This window comes from Oenanthe melanoleuca, chromosome 10 (genome assembly GCF_029582105.1).
Source record: "Oenanthe melanoleuca isolate GR-GAL-2019-014 chromosome 10, OMel1.0, whole genome shotgun sequence".
Lineage (NCBI taxonomy): Eukaryota > Metazoa > Chordata > Aves > Passeriformes > Muscicapidae > Oenanthe > Oenanthe melanoleuca.
Genome location: NC_079344.1, coordinates 16,765,367 through 16,784,993, shown reverse-complemented (window position 1 = coordinate 16,784,993; position 19,627 = coordinate 16,765,367). Strand labels below are relative to the sequence as shown.

At 57.9% G+C, this 19,627-nt stretch overlaps 1 protein-coding gene across 8 annotated transcripts; it reads left to right on the top strand.

Annotated features, from left to right (window-relative positions):
* The first annotated feature begins 1,483 nt into the window (after positions 1 to 1,483).
* On the top strand, positions 1,484 to 19,109 carry CELF6 (CUGBP Elav-like family member 6). Of its 8 annotated transcripts, none has more exons than XM_056500057.1 (13): positions 1,484 to 1,730; positions 6,209 to 6,291; positions 12,072 to 12,120; positions 13,534 to 13,662; positions 13,749 to 13,828; positions 14,289 to 14,432; positions 14,731 to 14,875; positions 14,957 to 15,106; positions 15,365 to 15,427; positions 16,218 to 16,295; positions 16,400 to 16,543; positions 17,610 to 17,759; positions 17,924 to 19,109. In XM_056500057.1, exons 1-12 carry the CDS (start codon positions 1,487 to 1,489, stop codon positions 17,735 to 17,737), a joined length of 1,437 nt encoding a protein of 478 aa, XP_056356032.1. In that variant the 5' UTR covers positions 1,484 to 1,486; the 3' UTR covers positions 17,738 to 17,759; positions 17,924 to 19,109. The 8 variants fall into 8 exon arrangements, with proteins under 8 accessions (XP_056356032.1, XP_056356031.1, XP_056356034.1 ...); XM_056500056.1 differs by having other exon boundaries at positions 1,487 to 1,730; positions 16,215 to 16,295; XM_056500059.1 differs by lacking the exon at positions 15,365 to 15,427 and having other exon boundaries at positions 1,556 to 1,730.
* Positions 19,110 to 19,627: the final 518 nt, after the last annotated feature.

Genomic DNA, 19,627 nt, shown 5'->3' with positions numbered 1-19,627 from the left:
ACACACACTTGCACTCATGAGCTAGGGAGTCCTACTACACATGCATATAGGTGATTGCACACATGTGCCTGTGGGTCCTTGCAAGCCCATACAGTCCTGCACACACTTGCACACACATGCAAATGCCCCCACACATCATTGCCCAGACTCACACACAGACCTGTAGCCACATGTGCTTGCATGTACTTTCACATGTGTGTGCTCTGTATGTGCTTGCACATGCTTGAACATACATGCACATTTGTGTAGACTTGCACATGCTTGCACACATGCTCACACACACATGTACACAGTTGCACACACTCACACTCCTTCCCACACTCTCAAGCCCCTGCGCACATGAGGTAGCACGCTGGGGAAGCCAGGCCTCCCCCCACCTGTCTGCTGCTTTGGGACTAATTAATTAATTAACGACAACACCAGGTATTAAAGCTGCTCAGTCTAATTACACATCTTTCGGGGTGACATGGGATGCAGGATGGAAGTGCTTCCCTCCTCTCCCTTATGGGGTATCCCCAGGGGGGCAACAGGGGCATTGTGGGGTCCATCGAGGTGAAAAACTCAACAAGTGCTCAAATTGACCCTTTTTGAGCCTCTTCTGTGTGTTTAAACCCTGCTCTGAGGTGGGAAACAGAAAGGGTTTCAGTCTGGAGGGCTACTAAAGGGCTGCAGGGGAAAGATGGGAGGCTGCTCGGCTCCTTGTCCAGCCCTGACTGGGGTTTGGGCGATGATGGGGGCAAAAGGGGGATGGAGGGGGGTGAGGGAGTGGGGGTGGTGGAGGATGATGGGAGTGATGGGGAGACGGGGGAAGGGGAGCGACATGGGGATGATGAGGAGGATAGGGGTTGGTGGTTGGCGATGGGGGGTCATAGGAAGTGATGGGAGGGATGGGGAGGGAGACCGGGGGTGATGCGGAGGACGGGAGTGTTGGGGGATGATGAAGCGTGATGGGAGGTGATGAGCATGATGGAGGTGATGGGGATGATGGAAGGGAATGGGGGGTGAGGAGGGTGATGGTCGTGATGGGGCTGATGGTGGTGATAGGGATAATGGGGATGAAAGGGGTGATGGGGATTCTGGTGGTGGGGCGAGGGGAGGATGATGGTGATGACGGGGACTGATGGGGGATGATGGGGAGACACGGGGGGCGACGGACGAGGGGGAGCGACGGGCGGGGGGGCTCCGGGTCAGCCCGGCGGGGCGCAGCAGTGGGCGGGGCCAGCATCGCCCCGCCTTTCTTTCCGCCCCCCGCTTCTGATTGGCCACCGCCCCCTCATTATGCTAATTCAGCGCCCCTGGGCGGGGCTGTCCGGCTGACGTCACGGGCCCGCTGGCGGGCGCGGGCCGAGCCGAGCCGAGCCGAGAGGTGCCGAGCGGGGCGGTGCCGAGCGGTACCGAGGCGAGCCGAGCGGTGCCGAGCGGTGCCGAGCGGTGCCGGGCGGTGCCGAGCGGTGCCGGTCGGGCGGGGCGGGGCGCGGAACGGGCCATGGCGGCGGCGGCGGCGGGCGAGGCGGCGGGGGCGGCGTTCAGCACCGCGAACAGCGGCCGGGTGAACGGGCTGAGTCGCTCGCCCGGCGCCATCGCCATGAAGGACCACGACGCCATCAAGCTGTTCGTGGGGCAGATTCCGCGCAACCTGGAGGAGAGCGACCTCAAGCCGCTCTTCGAGGAGTTCGGCCGCATCTACGAGCTCACCGTGCTCAAGGATCGCTTCACCGGCATGCACAAAGGTGCGGAGGCGGCGGGCAGGGGGATCCCCCTGGTGGGACGCCCTGTCATGGCGTGGGGCTGTCCTGAGGTGAGGTGGGACACTCTGGGGTGGGGGAGACCCTCAGTACCCCCGTGAGGTACTGCTCTGGTGGGACAGCCTGAGGTGTGGGGCACCCTCAGTGAGGTACTGCTCTGGTGGGATGCCCTGAGGTGTGGGGCACCCTCAGTGTGGTGCTGCTCTGGTGGGACAGCCTGAGGTGTGGGGGGTACCCTCAGTGAGGTGCTGCTCTGGTGGGACAGCCTGAGGTGTGGGGCACCCTCAGTGTGGTGCTGCTCTGGTGGGACAGCCTGAGGTGTGGGGGGTACCCTCAGTGAGGTGCTGCTCTGGTGGGACAGCCTGAGGTGTGGGGCACCCTCAGTGTAGTGCTGCTCCGGTGGGATGCCCTGAGGTGTGGGGCACCCTCAGTGAGGTGCTGCTCTGGTGGGACAGCCTGAGGTGTGGGGCACCCTCAGTGAGGTGCTGCTCTGGTGGGATGCCCTGAGGTGTGGGGCACCCTCAGTGAGGTGCTGCTCTGGTGGGATGCTCTGAGGTGTGGGGCACCCTCAGTGAGGTGCTGCTCTGGTGGGACAGCCTGAGGTGTGGGGCACCCTCAGTGTGGTGCTGCTCCGGTGGGATGCCCTGAGGTGTGGGGCACCCTCAGTGAGGTGCTGCTCTGGTGGGACAGCCTGAGGTGTGGGGCACCCTCAGTGTGGTGCTGCTCCGGTGGGATGCCCTGAGGTGTGGGGCACCCTCAGTGAGGTGCTGCTCTGGTGGGACAGCCTGAGGTGTGGGGCACCCTGAGTGTGGTGCTGCTCTGGTGGGATGCCCTGAGGTGTGGGGCACCCTCAGTGTGGTGCTGCTCTGGTGGGATGCCCTGAGGTGTGGGGCACCCTGAGTGTGGTGCTGCTCCGGTGGGATGCCCTGAGGTGTGGGGCACCCTGAGTGTGGTGCTGCTCTGGTGGGACACTCTGGGGTGTGGGGCACCCTCAGTGTGGTGCTGCTCTGGTGGGATGCCCTGAGGTGTGGGGCACCCTCAGTGTGGTGCTGCTCTGGTGGGATGCTCTGAGGTGTGGGGCACCCTGAGTGTGGTGCTGCTCTGGTGGGACACCCAGAGGTGTGGGGCACCCTGAGTGTGGTGCTGCTCTGGTGGGACACCCAGAGGTGGAGTATGCTGAGATGGGGGACCCCTCAGATGGGACATCACTGTGTGGCACCTAAGTATGGGCTATCCCTGAGGCAGGACCAACTGAGGTGGGGGGGTGAGGGGTCTTGTTCCTCAGGTGGGATACCCCTGAGGTGAGGTACTCCTCAAGTGGGACAGCCTGAGATGGATCATCCTGACCAAGGGCTAACCCTCAGATGGGATGCCCTGAGGGAGGGGACCCCTCAGTTGTGGTACCCTTGTGGTGTTATAAACTGAGATGGAGCACCCTGGCATGTAGGGAAATTTCTGGGATAAAGACCCCCCTGAAGTGGGACACCCTGAGGCAAAGGCACCCAAGTGCGAGGCGCCCCTGATATGGCACAGTCTGAGGTAGGATATGCCTGAGGTGTAGGCATCCCTGAAATGAGGTTTCCCATCAGATGGGGCAACCTGAGGTTTGGCATCTAAGTGTGGGCCACCAGTGAAGTGAGATGCCCTGAGATGAGGGTGCCCCTCATGTGGGACATCCTGAGATGAAGCATCTCAAGACAGGGGCACCTCTAAGGTGGGACATCCCTGAAGCAGAGGCACCCATGAGGTGGGATAACCTGAGGTGGAGCACCCCACGGTATAGATGGGATGCTTTGAGAGGGGGTCCCATGATCTACAAGTATGCCTGAGATTGGAGGCAGTGGTGTGGGGCACCTCTGAGATGGGGGTACCCACGAGGTGATGTACTCCTGAAATGGGGGTAGCCCTAAGGTGGACACCCTGAGGTGGTGTACCCAAATACAGGGTACCCCTCAGCTGAGTTACACCTGAGGTGGAGATACAGCCTTGGAGGCTATCTGTAAGTATGGGGCACCCCAAGGAGGGGAAACCCCTAAGCTGGAGGCAACCTTGACGTAGAGCACTCTGAGATGGGAACACCCCAGTATGGAGCATTTGGATACATGGCCCCTCCTAAAATTGGGGTTCGTCTGAGGAAGAGGGGGGCATCCACCAGGGGTCAGGGTTCTGTCTGGCTTGGGGGCACCCCTGGGATCAGAGCATCACAGGGCAAGGAGCCCTGCAATGAACAACATTAGCAATGTAGAGCATCTGCCTGGCTTGGGGGCACATGTCTGGCATCAGCACACCCAAATGAGTTTTGTGCACCCCTGGAGTTGGAGCAGCCCTGGGATACAGGCACCCACTGTGGATGGGGACGTGCCATGTCTGTGCTGTGTCCCAGGTGCTGTGGCACTGTCACACGGCTTGAGGAGCACGGGTGCTTGGAACGGTGACGCACTGAGGGGGTCACATCGGCACCACCAAGGTCTCCACAGAACCCCCCACCCAAGAGCTGGGGTGTGCAGGGTCAAGGCATCCCAGGTGTCACCCAGACAGGAGCCACAAGCTGTCACCAAACCCCCATGCCACAGGCAGCACCTGCTTTGCTGGACTTTCCTGGGAAGCCAAAACTTGGCATTTGTGGTTGCTGCCTTGTCCATGTCCTTCAGCTATGGGGCTACTGCCTTGACTCTGTCATTTTTGGCACTGTGGCCTCCAACATTTCTCCAGGTGTCTTTGAAGCTGCTTGTGTGCCTGGATCAATGGGATTTGCACCCTTCCAGGCCCCCTCAGCACTTCCCTCAGCACGGGCTTCAATATCTGCGGCCCAGCCGCGTGATTTAATTGCGGATGCTCCTCTAATTTGAATGGCATTCTCCCTCCGGCAAGCCTCCAAAGCAGAACCGCTCCTGCGCCAGCCCTCCGAACTTCTCCAGAATGCCCGGCCACCGTGTACATTGTCGCCTGCAGGAAAAACAGGGAAAAAAAAGAGAGAAAGGAGAGCGAAGAGCAGGAAGCCAACGTAATTACAGATGGTAAACACTGGAAATGGCATCGGGACTGGGGCGAGCTGCTGTGCTGATCTCCCCTTTCCACCCGCAGTGGGAGAGCATTGATCTAGGGGGATCTCTCCTTGCTCTCTGTGAGGGCAATGTCCCCAACACCCCGAGGCGGGCGAGGGACCCCATTCCACAGCATCCCCCGCCCTGCCGCCATGCTCCCTCTCCTCCCAGGCACGCTGATTGTACTTATTAAGAGTTATTAATACTTAATCAGCTGGCGGATTTAATTGTGCCAATATTAAAAATGCATCAATGTCAATTTTATTCATTAAATATTTACTTTGTTGAAGGGAAACTGTTTTGCTGCTGTTTTAATATCACTTTCAGATGCTTTTGGATTTGACCCCAGCAAATTGGGGGGAGCCCTCAGGGAGCGAGCGGTGCAGCAGTGGCACAGGCACCAGGAATGCTTCAGGAGAGACTGAGGGAAGAGGACCGGACCCTGTCCCCAGGGCTCGCTCGTTGCTGCCAGCTCTTTGTGAGCGAGTGGCTCGGCAGCGTGAGTCAGCGTGGGAAAACCTCACCCCAGGCGTATTCCCGATTTCCAGAGCATCATGGTGTCGAAGCAGCCAGAGCGCCTTCACCACATGAATCTCATCCCACAGAGGATGCTTAGGGCTGGGAGAAACGTGGTGGCAAGACAGGGCACACGGCCTTGACACCTGGAGATCTGCGTCCTGCAGGACTTGGAAACCTGTGGCTTTCCCCAGGGTTGGGGTCAGAGCGCTGCAGCCCGTGTGCTGCCTGCTCCTCGCTCGCTCCTTCCTTCGTCCTGCTGCTCTATCTCCTACCTTGTTCTGGGGGTGAACTGTGACCCTGTGTGTGCCCATCTGGGTGTAGAGTACCAGGGTACCAGGATACTGGATGCCATGGGGCCAGGGTGTCAGTGTTACAGGATGGTGGATGCCAGGGTGCTGAGCTGCTGGATTGCCGCAGTGCCAGGATGCTGGATGCTGTGGTGCCAGATCGTCAGGGTGCTTATTGCTGGATGCTGTGGTGCTAAGGTGATGGATGCCACCATGCCAGGGTGCCAGATCCCAGGTTTTAGACTGCCAGGGTGTCAGAATGCTGAATGCCAGGGTTCCAGGATGTCAGGGTGCTGGGATGCTGGATGCCGTGGTGCTGAGGTGCTGAATGCCACCATGCCAGGTTGCTGGGGTTCTGGATGCCACCATGTCAGGATGCCAGAGTGCTTGGATGCCGGATACCACAGGACCAGAGTTCTGGATGCCAGGGTGTCAAGTACCATGGTGCTGGGCTGCTGGATGCCACAGTACCAGCGTGCTGGGTATCACTGTGCTGAATGCCAGGATGCTGAGACACCACAGTGCCATATCAGCTGTGCCACCACTCCTTGTGTGCTCAGGGTGCTGTGGCAATACCAGGCTGGACACTGATCCCATCTCCCTGTCTCTACAGGCTGTGCCTTCCTCACCTACTGCGCCCGCGACTCCGCACTGAAGGCACAGAGTGCTCTGCATGAGCAGAAGACACTGCCAGGGGTAAGTGACACTCGGGGATCGAGATGAGCTGGAGCAGCACCTGGTGACACTTCCCCAAGGCATGGAAGTCTTAAATGATACCGGGGGATTGGGGTGAGCCAGGGCGGGGGCTGGTGACATCTCCCCGAGGCACGGGAGCCACTTCCAGCGGCCGCAAACCGAGGCATCGATTTTCCAGCCGCCCACGTGCTGTTGCGCTTTCTGTGGGCTCCGACCTCCCGAGCTTAACAAAGTGAAAATAAATATTTAATTATTCGCCTAAATAAAAATCAATAGGCCCGCGGGTTGGCTGGGGAAAGAGTCGGGGCCCATGAATATCAATCCTTGCTCTGTGTGTGTGGAGCTGACAGAGGGGGGAGAGGTTTGCGGGGATGTGGCTTCCTGAGGCGTGCTCTCACCAGTGGGGCCATGCTTCAGTAGGTTCGAGAGTTAACAGCCCTCCTTGGCAGCCTAAATGGGGCCGGGGTCAGGCCCTGCCTGGGGGTTCTCATCAGGCACACGTGTGTGTACAGCTACTGCCCTGGCCACTTGCTGTGGGGCTGGGGTGGTGTGTGTGTGTGAGCATGTGGACATGCAGGCACCCGCCCCACAGGGGCTCACAGCTGTGTCCACCTCTGTGTGTGCACACACAGCAGTGCAAGGGACTGTGTGCTTGTGCTCACACCCCCGTGCCCATGCAGGTGCTCACACCTGCCTGTGCCTGAACACCCCTTCTGTGCCTGCACACACCCATGTGCACACACTTGTGTACACATCCATGAGTGCATGTGAACACACATGTGTGTCTGTGCACATCTATCTGCTTGTGCACACAAGCACACCCGCGTGTGTTTATGTACAACCATCTACGTGTGCACACCCCTGAACAGTTGTGCATCCCTCCTGTACCTGCGCTCACCCTCTGAATCTGCTCATACCCCTTGTACCTGTACTCACACACCTATATCTGTGCTCATATACCCTGTTACCTGCTCATACCACCTGTACCTGTGCTCACCCCCTATCTACGCATCCCCTATACGTGTATTCACACACTTCTACTTGTGCTCACCCCTGGTCACACACATCTACCTGCGCTCGCACCTGTTCCTGCTCATACCCTGTACCTGCACACTCCCCGTACCTGTACTCACACCTCTCTACCTGCTGACGTCCTGTACCTGCGCACCCCCCGCGTTCCCACCCTCGCCCCCCGCCCCACCCAGGCCCCGCCCCCGGCGTGTCGGGGGACCGGGGCGTGTCCAGAATGTGGTGGGCGTGTCCTAACTGAGGCCCCGCCCCCGGCCCGGCTCGGCTCGGCTCGGCGGGGCTGCAGCCGCTCCGCCCTGTGCCCCGCCCCCCCCGCGCGCCGCTGCGCGAGCCCAGTCGAATCCAGCCGAGCCGAACCCGATCCCGGCGAGCCTAGCCGAACCCAACCCAGCCGAGCCCGGCCTTGCCGAGCTACGCCGAGTCCGGCCGAGCCGCCTCGGGTGGAGCCGAGCGCAACCGAGCTCAGCCGAACCGCCTCGGTGGGGCCGGCGGTCCGGCCGGTCCGGCCATGCAGCTGCCGCAGGTGCCGGCGCCGGGACCGCGGCCGCCCGTGCTGTGGGTGCCCGCCGGCTCCAAGATCCTCTGCATCGAGGTAGGGCCCCGCCTTTGTCTGCCGCCGCCTCCGCCCGGCCCGGCACGGCCCGGCACCGCCCGGCAGCCTCCGCTCCCGCCGGGGTGGGAGAGCTGCACCGGGGGAGATGTAGGAGGGATGTGGGTGATGGCAAAGGGTAGTATCTGCTCCCGGGGATGCTGTATGGGAGTGGGGGTGATGGCGAGGGTGTGGATCCTTGCTCCTGGGGATGGTCATGGAGGGGTGTTGATGGTGAGCAGGGCGTATCTGCACACAGGGATGAGGATAGAGGGGTTTTGGTGGGGAGGTGTATCTGCTCCCAGGGATGGGGTGGTCGGGTGTGGGTGTTGCAGGGTGTATCTGCACGCAGGGATGAGGATTGGGAGTGTTGATGACAGGGTGTATCTGCTCCCAGGGATGGGTGTTGGAGATGGAGGAGTGTTGGTGGGGAGGGTGTATTTGCACAGAAGAATGGGGCTGGAGGGCTGTTGGTGAGGGGATGTATGTGCACCCACAGATGGGGTATGTAGGTGTGAGTGTTGCTGTGCAGTGTGTATCTGCACCCAGGGATGGGGTGCATGTGTTGGCAGGGTGATTGTTGGTGATGAGGGTGTATTTGCACTTAGGGATGGGGGCTGTATGTGTCTGTGTGTGTGGCCAAGAGGGTGTATCTGCACGCAGGGAAGGGTAGGGTGTCGGCAGCTGTATCTGGACCCAGGGAGGCTGTGTGTGGTGTGGGTGTAGGCGAGGAAGGTGTTCTGGCACCCGGGAATGCTGTGGAGGGGGGTAGGGTGTGTTTGCAGGCAGGGATGGAGGATCATGGTGAGGAGGTGTATGTGCCCCCAGTGATGGGTTTGGTGTGTGTGTTGGCTGGAGGGTGTATTTTTCTGCTGCGGGTTTGCGTGTGTGTGCATGTGGTGCAGGTGTGCAAGGGGCAGCACTTGGGGGGTGTTGCACCCGCAGGCAGTGCAGGGAGGGGTGTGTGCATTGGCAGGGGTATGGCTTTAACCCCCGGGCGTGTGCAGGTGGGTGTTGCTGTGCAAGCACGTGGGTGTCTGTGTGTGTGGGAAGAGGAGCTCAGGGTGTCTTTGGCCTCGGTGATGGTGATAGGGTGTGGGTGCACATGGGCCGGGGGTGTGTGGGCACACTAGGTGTGACAGGGAGTGCAGGTGTGTGTAGGTGTTGCACTGGGCACCACGCACGGTGACCGTGGGAATGGGATGTCCGTGCCCAACGTGTCTGAGCCACTGTGGGTCCTGCTGCTACAGCGGGAAACTGAGGCAAGGGGCATTGTATCCCCGGCGCCGGCTGTGCATGCCTGCGGCTGTGTGTGATCCATGGCAGCAGGGAAGGCGCTGTGGGTGCTGTGTGGCACACACACTGGGGCTGTCGAGGTGCCCGCAGGGCTGTGTGCGGTGGTGCACACGTGGGTGTGCAATGGTTCCGGGACAGCGGTGTGTGCAGCGCTGCGTGAGCGCAGGATTGTGGCTCCAGAGGTGTGTGGCTGTGCTGGGAGGACTGGGGGTGGGTGTGCTTGGGGGGTGCTGTGGCTCTGTGGTTGTGTTCAGGGGTGTGTGGGCACGTGCAGGGTGTGCCAGGGTGGCCATGCACGTGCAGGGTTGTGCAGTGGTGTGGCTGTCCCCAGACTGGCTGTGTGGGCCTCCTGTTGGTTACTCCCAGGGCTCTGTCAAGGTGTTCCCATGATGAGTGACTGCCAGTACCTCGGTTCCTATCTCCCTGGGGTGGCATGGACAGGAGGCTCCCATGGGCACTCACTGCTCCAGTGTCACCTGTCACCTGCATCTCATTTGGGTGCATGGTGGCCTGCTGGATCCTCTGTCTGTTGGTTGTGAGGACAAGGAAGAGGAGTGTGATGCCAAGGAAGTGCCACTGTCCCACTGGGCACATCCCCAGGCAGTGATTCTATGGATTGGCTCTCTCTGGTACCCAGGATCTTGGGGGGCTCTGAATTTGGGTGGAAGACAGTGCCTGAGCAGTCAGGAGGTGGTTTAGCAACGGCTGGTGACCCTCTTGCTGTGGAACAGCAGTGGTTTGGCCGTGGGGTAGCTGGGGCTTTGTGGACTGCTGGTGATGGTGGCTGCTGGAACACCCCAAGCAGGGTGTCAATATGTCCTTGGGGTGTGGGAGGTGGCTAGGAATTTGGGATGGATGAATAGATGGATGGATGCTGTGGCAGTGGAAAGATGCATGGTTGCAAGGTGGGAGATGGATGGGCAGATGTACGGGTGGTACAGGGATAGATTGGTATTGGGAATATGGATGGGTGTTGGGGGGTGGATGGAGGGTCTTGGCAATATAGATAGATGCTATGGGAATGGATGGGGGTATGGGGATGGATGGTGGGGATATGGATGGATGCAGTAGGGATGGACGGGTGTTAGGAGGGTGGGTGTTGGGGATATGGATGCGTTCTGTGGGGATGGATGGATGCTGTGGGAATAGGTGTTGGAGTATGGCTGGATGAATCCTGGGGGAAGATGGGTGTGTGGGTGATTGTGTGGGTGTTCAGGATGGATGGATGGATGGATGGGTGTTGCAGGGTGGGCGGGTGGGTGTCAGGAGCAGGAGGAAATGCCTGGGTGACTGTTTAGTGTGGGAGGATGGATACAGGGCTGTGTGAACACAGTGCAGAGGTGCTGTGGGGACAACCAGAAGGTCTGGGTGCCACAGGGGGTCACTGAGCACCCTGTGGTGGGCACATGGCAATGCCAAGGGTGCCAAAACCCCCTTCTGGGGGTGTCTAGAGGCCAGGACAATTTCTCCTCGGTGCGGTGTGGCAGCCCTGGGGTAGGTTAGCTGGTCCCCGAGGCCTGACATTTATAAACATCAGCCGCTCCCGGGGAATCAATACAGTTTAATAACCGGCGAGCGGAGACGGGAGACACATCAAAATGACACTCTGCGGCTCCGTAAATGTTATTCTAAATCATCCTCACTGGGTTTATTACATTAAGCATACAGCAGCGGGCATGGGAAATTTATTCCATCAAAGGCCATCGTGCTGGTAAATGGGGCTGGTGGGTCAGTGGAGGGAGGCAGCCCCCCCAAAATGGGGTTCCCTCCTCCTGGCCGTGGCAGGGATGTGAGGGACGGCAGGGATGGGCATGTCAGCAGGGTTCTGGGTTTAGGGTCTGGGTGCAGTCACAGCGTCCTGAGTTTGGAATGAGCCAAAGCCTGCCCAAGGTGGATGTTTGGGGGACTGGTGACACTGTGAGGTGTCCCTCGATGCCAACCCATGACTCCTGGGGACTCAATCCCTTCCCTGGACCATCCCCAGCTCTGCGCTGACATTTCTCTCCACGTTTCCCTGGAGACGAGGCAGTTGCTGTGGAAACCTCCCTCCTCTTCTCTTTTGCCCATCCTCTTCCTCACCCTGATGTGGGGGGGACTGGCTCTGCCCCCACCCAGCCCCAAAATTTAGGGACCTCTTCCAGGGGTGCAGCAGGGGGCACCTGGGATGAGGGTGCACACACACGTGGGGGCGCCTGTCCCCGCGTGTGCTCAAGGTGTGTTCGTGTGCACACCCCCGCGCTGTCATGTGTGACATCTCGCCGTTGCCGTGGCGACCCCATCGAGCACATGGCTCGGGCTCCGCAGCATCGTGGGGGAAGCATGCTTGTTGCCATGGAAACGGCCATAATTGTAGCATTTTTCGGCTAAAGGAGGGGAAAAAGGAGGGGGAGAGAGGAGGAGAAATGGCTCCATGGGGCAGTGGGCCAGGGATGTGCCTGCCAGCCAAGGGTGTCCTGCTGCACACGGGTGTCATGTTCGTGGGTGCACACAGCGGTGACAAGGAGGAGGCCAAATTTGGGTGAGGTTTGGGAAAAGGAGCGCACTGGTGCCAGAGGGGCCAGGGCCAGCGGGGTGCTGCTGCTGCCTCTGCAGTCCTTTGCAGTCGAGGAAAGCGGGCAGGCGGCCAAGCCTGGCACTGGCTGCCCCGCGGGCTCCTGCAGCACTGGGTGCCCATAGCCAGGGCCGGAGCATTGCTCTTTGCATATGGCATCCCCGGGTCACTGTGGCCACAAGCCCCAGATCCGTTCATGCAGGTCCCTCCCCTTTTCCCCAGCTCCCGGTGCCAGTCATTGGCCAAATCCTGCTGCTCCCCATGGAAAGGGTGCAGGGCCAACACACTAACCACCTGCTCTCACTTGTGTTGCAGATGAACCGCCCCATCCAGGTGAAGCCAGCCGACAGCGAGGGCCGAGGAGGTAGGTCCCCAATTCGGGCAGGAGGGCATAGGGTCACCATGATGGTGGCATCATGAGGGCTGCTGTGGGAAGGCTGGTTTGCAGAGGAATCCAGGAAAGGAGCTGCCTTTGCTGGTGGCACCCAAACGTGGGTGCAGAGCAAATGCCATGTTCTCTCTTCTTGTCTGATCAGCTGAGGGGAGCATCCTGATGTCATACTGGGAAATGTCCTAAAATCATGATGTGAGCATCCCAACATATTGGGGTGCAGAGACCAGTCAGCTGTTCTTCCTCACCACCTTAATTTACCAAACAACGCAATTCCCTCTCCAGAGCTGCCTGTGGGGACCTCGGTGTAAGAGTTGGCCCAAGCCCCTCTCAAACTACCGCACTCTCAAATTCTTTGTGAGCGTTTGTCACTCATTGGGCTGTGGCACTGCCGGGCTATGGTGATCATTTGAACAGAATTGCAGGAATTGGATCAAAATCCCACATCTGTTGTGTTGCTGGGCAGGTAGGCGCCATCGGACATGCAGGATGCTTCTGTGGGGCTGCCTGCACTCGACAGGATAGCTGGGGTAGATCCCCCCTATCCAGACCCTGTTATTAAACACACTGGGAGCTGGTCCCAGCACATCCCAGAGGGACCTGGCAAATAGATTACCCACTTACCAAGCGTAATTGGTGAAGGATTAAAAATTGATGGGTGAGCTCGGGCTCCTGTGTCCAGCCCCCTCACCCAGGAGGCAGCACTGGGCTGCCCAGCTCATTCCCCCTGGGAGGTGGTTTATGTTTAACCAGACAACACACGAGCCCTATTCCCTTAACTAATTTTCCTGGTACCTTAACGGACAAAGCATTCATCGTCTCCTGCCATTATTTATTTATTTCCCCAGCAACGCTCTTGACAGGGCACCTTATTTCCTTTGTCAAATGCCATTAGCGTGCGGCGGGAGCACGCGGCCGCACAAGACAGATGCTGGTAATAATCATGAAATTCTCATTATTTACTATCCCTTCTCTTGTGTTTGGGTTATTGATGTCCCCTGGGCACGGCTGGAGGCTGTGGGCTGTTCTGCGAGTCGATCACACGAGGGTGATCACCTCTAGTTTGTGGGTTTTCTTTGTTCCACCACATCCTGTACCAGTGCTGGGGGAGCCAGCCCCCCCCATCCCTAGGTAAAGCCCCAGCTCCACTCCCTAAAGCAATGGCTCTTCCAGGATTCACCCCTCAGCAATTTCCCCACAGGAGAGGTTTTCCCACCCTGAGTGTTCTGTAGGACAGAGATGGTAAGCCCAGCACCTTCTCCATGGGATCGGTGTCGCTCTCTCCCTCTGATGTCACTTGGCTCCTTCCCCTCCATACACCATTTATGAGGAGGGGTTGGGATGGTGAGAGACCTCCCACTCCGATGGGCTTGGTTTTGTTTTTAGAAGACAGGAAGCTCTTTGTGGGCATGCTGGGGAAGCAGCAGAGCGAGGACGATGTCCGCCGCCTCTTTGAGCCCTTCGGCCAGATTGAGGAATGCACCATCCTCCGAGGGCCTGATGGAGCCAGCAAAGGTGGGCTTTGGGGCACCGGGTAGGCACCCTCAGTGTACCCAAAACAACCAAATCCAACCTGTCCCATGTTTGCTCTGTTCCCTTAGGTTGTGCCTTTGTGAAATATGGCAGCCACGCTGAGGCACAGGCTGCCATCAACAGCCTGCACGGCAGCCAAACCATGCCGGTAAGTGCCAGGCTCACACCCTGCCCCAGCTGACCCCGTGCTGCCTGCTTAATCCAATCACCCACTAATTTGATCCTCAGTCTAATTGCATCAAAATCCTACAGACTGGCAATTTGTTGGCCATATCACCCCAGGTCCCTCCTTGCCAGGATGCTGAGACCCAGAGGTGGGAGCATGGAGCTAATTCTCTCCATGCCAGAGAAAGGGGCAGTTTAATTAATGCTGAAGGTCAGAATTGTGGACAAGGAAGGGGAAAGGAAGCAGAGGTCGGGGAGTTGCCACCAGGGAATAAAACTGGCTATAATTAAACCTCACATCGATCATTGGTTGCTGCTGCCAAGCTGGGCAGTGTCCCCAGGGCTGAGGATGCTGCAGACGCTGTGAGCCACACCCACAGAGGGTACAGAGTTTGGGGGCACTGCTGTTGTACCACCATCAGCCCCATCTTCCCCCACCTCAGGGCGCCTCATCCAGCCTGGTGGTGAAGTTTGCAGACACGGATAAGGAGCGGACCCTGCGGCGGATGCATCAGATGGCGGGGCAGCTGGGCATCTTCAATCCCATGACCATCCAGTTTGGCGCCTACGGGGCCTACACGCAGGCGGTAGGAGCTGCTGCACACCAGGGGCTTTGGGGGACCCCCGTGGGTGGCGGGGCTGGTTTGGCCCATGAAAGCACCAGTGCTCTCTGTTTAAGGGCAGATGCAGGGCTTCCTCCCCATAGCTGAGGGTGGTTGTAGGGTTTAGTGGCCCCATGTTTAGCACAACCAAGAGTTCTGTCCCTGGATCTGGGCGGCATTTATCCTTCTGAATCCATCCAAAGCAGAGATGCTGATTTACCCTCCCCTCTCTCTCCTCTCTGCCTCTTATTCTCTGTCCCCTTTCCCCCTTTCTTTCTCGAAGATCATGCAGCAGCAGGCAGCCCTGATGGCGGCCGCGCAGGGCACCTGCCTCAACCCCATGGCTGCCATCGCTGCCGCCCAGATGCAACAAATGGCCGCCTTCAATGTCAGCGGGCTGGTGGCCGCCCCCCTCACCCCCTCTTCAGGTAGGACCCCCACATCAGCCCCTTGGCATCCTGAGGGGCCAGTCTGGGGGTGATGCCAGCCCTGACGCCGTGCTCCTGCAGGTACAAGCACCCCTCCAGGGATCAGCACAGCGCCAGTGCCCAGCATCGCCACGCCCATTGGGGTGAATGGCTTCAGCCCGCTGCCCCCCCAGACCAACGGGCAGCCTGCCTCCGAGACCATCTACACCAACGGCATCCATCCCTACCCAGGTACAGCCCCGGGCTGGGGGGGTGTGCTTGGCTCCTGCACGATGCTTGAGGGGTGCTCCCCTTCCCAGGAACGTGCTGGATGAATCAGCCATGTGCTCCCGTGGCAGCACTGCAGGGAGGAGGGAAGTCAGGCAGGGAGCAGCTCTGCCCCTCCATGGTGGCACTTGGTCAGGAGCCCTTTCCTGTGGGAGCTGTGCATGCATCCCTGGCTTTCTCTGTCTTATTCTGTCTTCCTTCTCCTCTCTCTTCTCTTCCCAGCTCAAAGCCCCACGGTGGCAGATCCCCTTCAGCAAGCCTACGCCGGCATGCAGCACTATGCAGGTCTCAAACTTTGCTTCCCACTCCTTCCCTCTCTCCCCTCTTTGCTCCTCACTCTTATTTTTGGGAGGTGAACATCACCCATGGGTTGAAGATTGAACTGGGGCAGCGTATATGGGCATGGATTCATGAGGGGAGCACCAGGTGCTGTGTCGTTGCAGGAACTCCAGGTTGCAATGCCAATGAAAGCCCCGTTCCCTCATCCCACTGGCTCCTGTCATGGCCCCCCATGCAAATTTTGGATGGTGCAAAGTGAATTTTAATACTCACAGGGCTGAGAGAACCCCATGGGGAAGCCCTGGCAGTGGTATTGAGAAGAGGGGGGCAAGATTTGGGAGGTGACAGAGGGCCAGCTCCACACTAAGACACCAAAAGTCTTTAGATTTTCCTCACATGACCAAATCTGATAGCCAAGGACATGGGCCGTGGAGGGATGGGAGGGATGTGTAAGTATGTCAAGCCCAGCAGCCATTTAATTAGGAGCATTGACAGCAATGTCCAGATTTGCAACAGAAAATCAAGTTTTGGAATCCAAATCTTTGGGGTTTTTCAACCAAAGTACCATCTTTCCTCAGCTTTGAGGCCATATTACTGCTATCACCAGCATCCCTCCCAGGAGAGCTGCTCCCACATCCCTGGTGTGTCGGGAGGGGTGGGAAAGGCAGAGCCAGCAGTCGTGGGGCAGGAGAGGCCCCTTGATCACAGGTGGCAGCAGGGGACATGCTTGTCCCAGCCCTTTCTGTGGCTGGGGCGGATGCTGCGGCCTCAGCTTCTTGTTTCTCTCTTCCAGCAGCATATCCCACTGCCTACGCTCCCATCAGCCAAGCCTTTCCCCAGCAAGCACCCCTCATCCCACAGCAGCAGAGAGAAGGTGAGGGGTGGGAGTCACCCCATGTGGGGCCAGTGGCTCCTCGGTGTCCCCTGGGGTGACCCCACCTCGCAGCTGACATATCCTGTCCTTTGTGTGTCACCCAGGTCCCGAGGGCTGTAACCTGTTTATTTATCACCTGCCCCAGGAGTTCGGGGATGCGGAGCTCACGCAGATGTTTTTGCCTTTTGGCAACGTCATCTCTGCCAAAGTCTTTGTGGACCGTGCCACCAACCAGAGTAAATGCTTTGGTAAGTCCTGGGTGTGGCTCTCCCTGGTGTCCTAGCTCAGGGCTCCAGCTCTTCCCAGTCCCCAGCTCAAGGTTCCAGCTATCCTTAACATTGCAGCTTGGAGCTCTGGCTCTTCCTCAACATCCCAGCTCAGGGGTCTGGCTCTCTTCAGCATCTCATTTTCAGTATATGACTCTCCTCGACATGCCAGCTCTTGCCAGTCTCCAGCTCGAGTCCCGTTCTCTCTGGTCTCCAAACTGGAGGTCCAGCTCTCTTAATATTCTGGCTCAGGGGGTCTGTCTCTCCCCAAATCCAAGCTTAAGGGTTTGACTTTCCCCAGTCTTCCCAGCTTGGGAGTCTGGCTCTTGCTGACAGCCCAGCTCAGAGCATCTCCATCTCAGAAATACATCTCTCTCTGAAGTCTCTACTTGGGAGTTTCCCTCCGACCTCCCATCTTGGGGATCTCTCTTTGTCTAGTCTCCAGCTCAGATGTCCATGTCTCCCTGCTGTCTGTCCCTTGCTTGGGGTCCAGCTCTCCCCTATGCCCCCAGCTCAGGGATCTGTATCTCCCTCTCGCAGACCTTGGTATCCCCACAGACCCTGTCAGCTTGGTGTCCCCATAGACTCTTTCACTGCAGTGTCTTTGGAGGCTCTACCACCTCAGGGTCTCTGCAGACCTGACCTCCAGATGTGCCCTGAGCCCACACATCCCATCCTGGTGTCCCCACAGACCCCATCACCTCAGTGTCCCTGCAGCCCCTATCGCTTTAACAGACCTTGTCACCCCAGTGACCCCACAAATCCCATCCCAGTGTCCCTGCAGACGACTCCAGTGTCCTGTGGACCCTCTTATGCTGCTGTCCTTGCAGCCCTGTCATCTCAGTGTCCCTGCAGACCTCGGTGTCCCTGCAGGTGCCATCACCTGTCACCCAGTCCCCTGCAACCTGGGGCTGTGATGTTACCTCAGGACTCACTCTCCTAGCACTCCCAACCCAGGAGCATCCCACAGGATTTCAGTTCCTGGTTGAGGCGAGGCAGCTGCCTGTGAAGTGTGTGGTGACAAGCCCCTGTGTCCCCTCCCCGGCAGGTTTCGTCAGTTTTGACAATCCGACGAGTGCTCAGGCAGCCATTCAGGCCATGAATGGCTTCCAGATCGGCATGAAGAGGCTAAAAGTGCAGCTAAAGCGGCCGAAAGACGCCAACAGACCCTACTGACCCCAGCTCAGCCTGCGGAGAGGTGAGGGCCGGGCCCTGGGGGCATGGAGGTCACGGGTTAGTGTTACACCCCCTAGTGTGTGCAGGGATCTCTGCACTGCCTGGCACCACCCACCCAGTGGATCTGGGTGCCTCCCTCCCTCCATCCCCCACAGGCAGGCTGACAACTTTTTCCTTCTCTTTCAGGTCGGACGTCCTGCAGTGTCTGACGACTTTCCCCTTCCCCAAGTGCAGTATCCAAACCCGTAACTCTCTTTCTTTGCAACGCATCCTGGAGGAGGAAAAGGAGGAGGTGAAGGAGAAAATGGCAAAGAAGAGAGTGTTTTGGTTGTAGCTTTTCCTTTTTGAATTTTTTCCCAAACTGGTCTTGTTTGTTGTTTAACGGGCATGAGAGGAAGACAAGGAAAGAGGGGAGCGATGCGGTGCCAGGGCTGCGATTCGCCGCCGGCCGCTCGCCGGGACTCACTGGATCCCTCACTGGGAGCAAGGCGATGGCTCGGGGCAGCCGGGCCATCATTTGTTTTCTGGATTTTTTTTTTTAAAGCACTCATTTGCTGCTACCGATTTCCAAGGAGAAACGAGGAAAAGAGGCTCCAAATGGATTCTTAAACCAAAGCCGGTGGGACGGGACCAGCCTCGGGCACTTCACCTGGAAGATGTTTGTTTGGAAAATAAAGAAAAACGGCAAGATTTTCCTTTTTCCCTGCATTGGGGAAAAAAAAAAAAAAGAAGAAGGATCAAAGTATGTTGGACTTATAGAAGATATATATAAATAAGTATATATATATATATATCCCATGGAGCAGGGTGGCGGGACACACGCTTCCTCTGCTTGTCACTGGCACAGGGACATAGAATTACTTGTTTCAGAGTCATATCATTCCTTAGAGTTTAGGGACCAAAGGACTATTGCTTTTTTAAAATATATCTATAAATAAATTAATTTAAAAAAAACAAAACACACAAAAAAACATCAGGAAAGGAGGAGAAAATCCAACAAAAATTCAGAAGGTTGAGAAAAACCCTCGGGCGTTCAGAGCCACGAGCGTTTCCTACAGGGCTCGGATTTGGGGGGTTCAAGGGCTTGGTTTTGGGGGCCAATTCGTGGCTGGGGATTGGGGGGATGCAGAGGGGATTTTGGGGGGGGCTGCAGTGGCTCCCCCAGCTCCATGGCCCAGGGGGAGTTGGAGCCCCTCGGTCACCTCTGGCAGAGGGCGTAGTGATGTGGTTCTTTGCATTTTGGGTTGGTTTGGGGGGATTTTTGGGTTGGGGTTTTTTTTTTTTTCAGCCAAAAAAACTTAAACAGAAAAATGTGAGGTTTCGGCCAAAATGAAGTGAAGCGAAATAAACTTATTTTGTCAAAATCGTCACCTTCGTTGGTTCTTTGTACAATTACTGCAGTTCACCACTCAAACACAAAACCAGGGCCCCTTTTATGGCCAGCTGGGCTCCAGCTGGGCTGGAGCATCCACCAGGATTTGGTGAGGCTGTGAGAGGACCATAGGCCTCTTTTTACTTGCTTTTTTGTAAGAATTGCTATTTTTTGGAGCAATTCACCTTGGCTGCAGAGGGAATCAGGACAGGACACAGCTCCCCCTGTGGTTTCACTGATCTTTCCAAGGGACGGAGGAGATTCAGGGGGATGTGGCCATGTCCCATGGGATGTCCCTTTGCACTTGTGGGTACAGCCAAGTGACTGCCATGATCCTGGGAAAGTGACTTATTTTTTATTTGAGGGGAGGAGAAAACCCCAAACCCCACAATTTTAAGCAAAACCTCCCCAGGGGGTGGGTGGCAGGGCCAGGGGTGCGGGAATGGCCACCAGCCCAGGTTTGGGTGGCCCTTGGGTACATGGAGCAGCCAGTGTGGGACAAAGGGGATGATATACTT

Coding starts and splice junctions, on each gene's coding strand:
- CELF6 (XM_056500056.1), top strand. CDS start 1,487: ATGGCGGCGGCGGCGGCGGGCGAGGCGGCGGGGGCGGCGTTCAGCACC. Junction 1,731..6,208: donor CTTCACCGGCATGCACAAAG/GTGCGGAGGCGG, acceptor CTGTCTCTACAG/GCTGTGCCTTCCTCACCTAC. Junction 15,107..15,364: donor CGGCATCCATCCCTACCCAG/GTACAGCCCCGG, acceptor TTCTCTTCCCAG/CTCAAAGCCCCACGGTGGCA.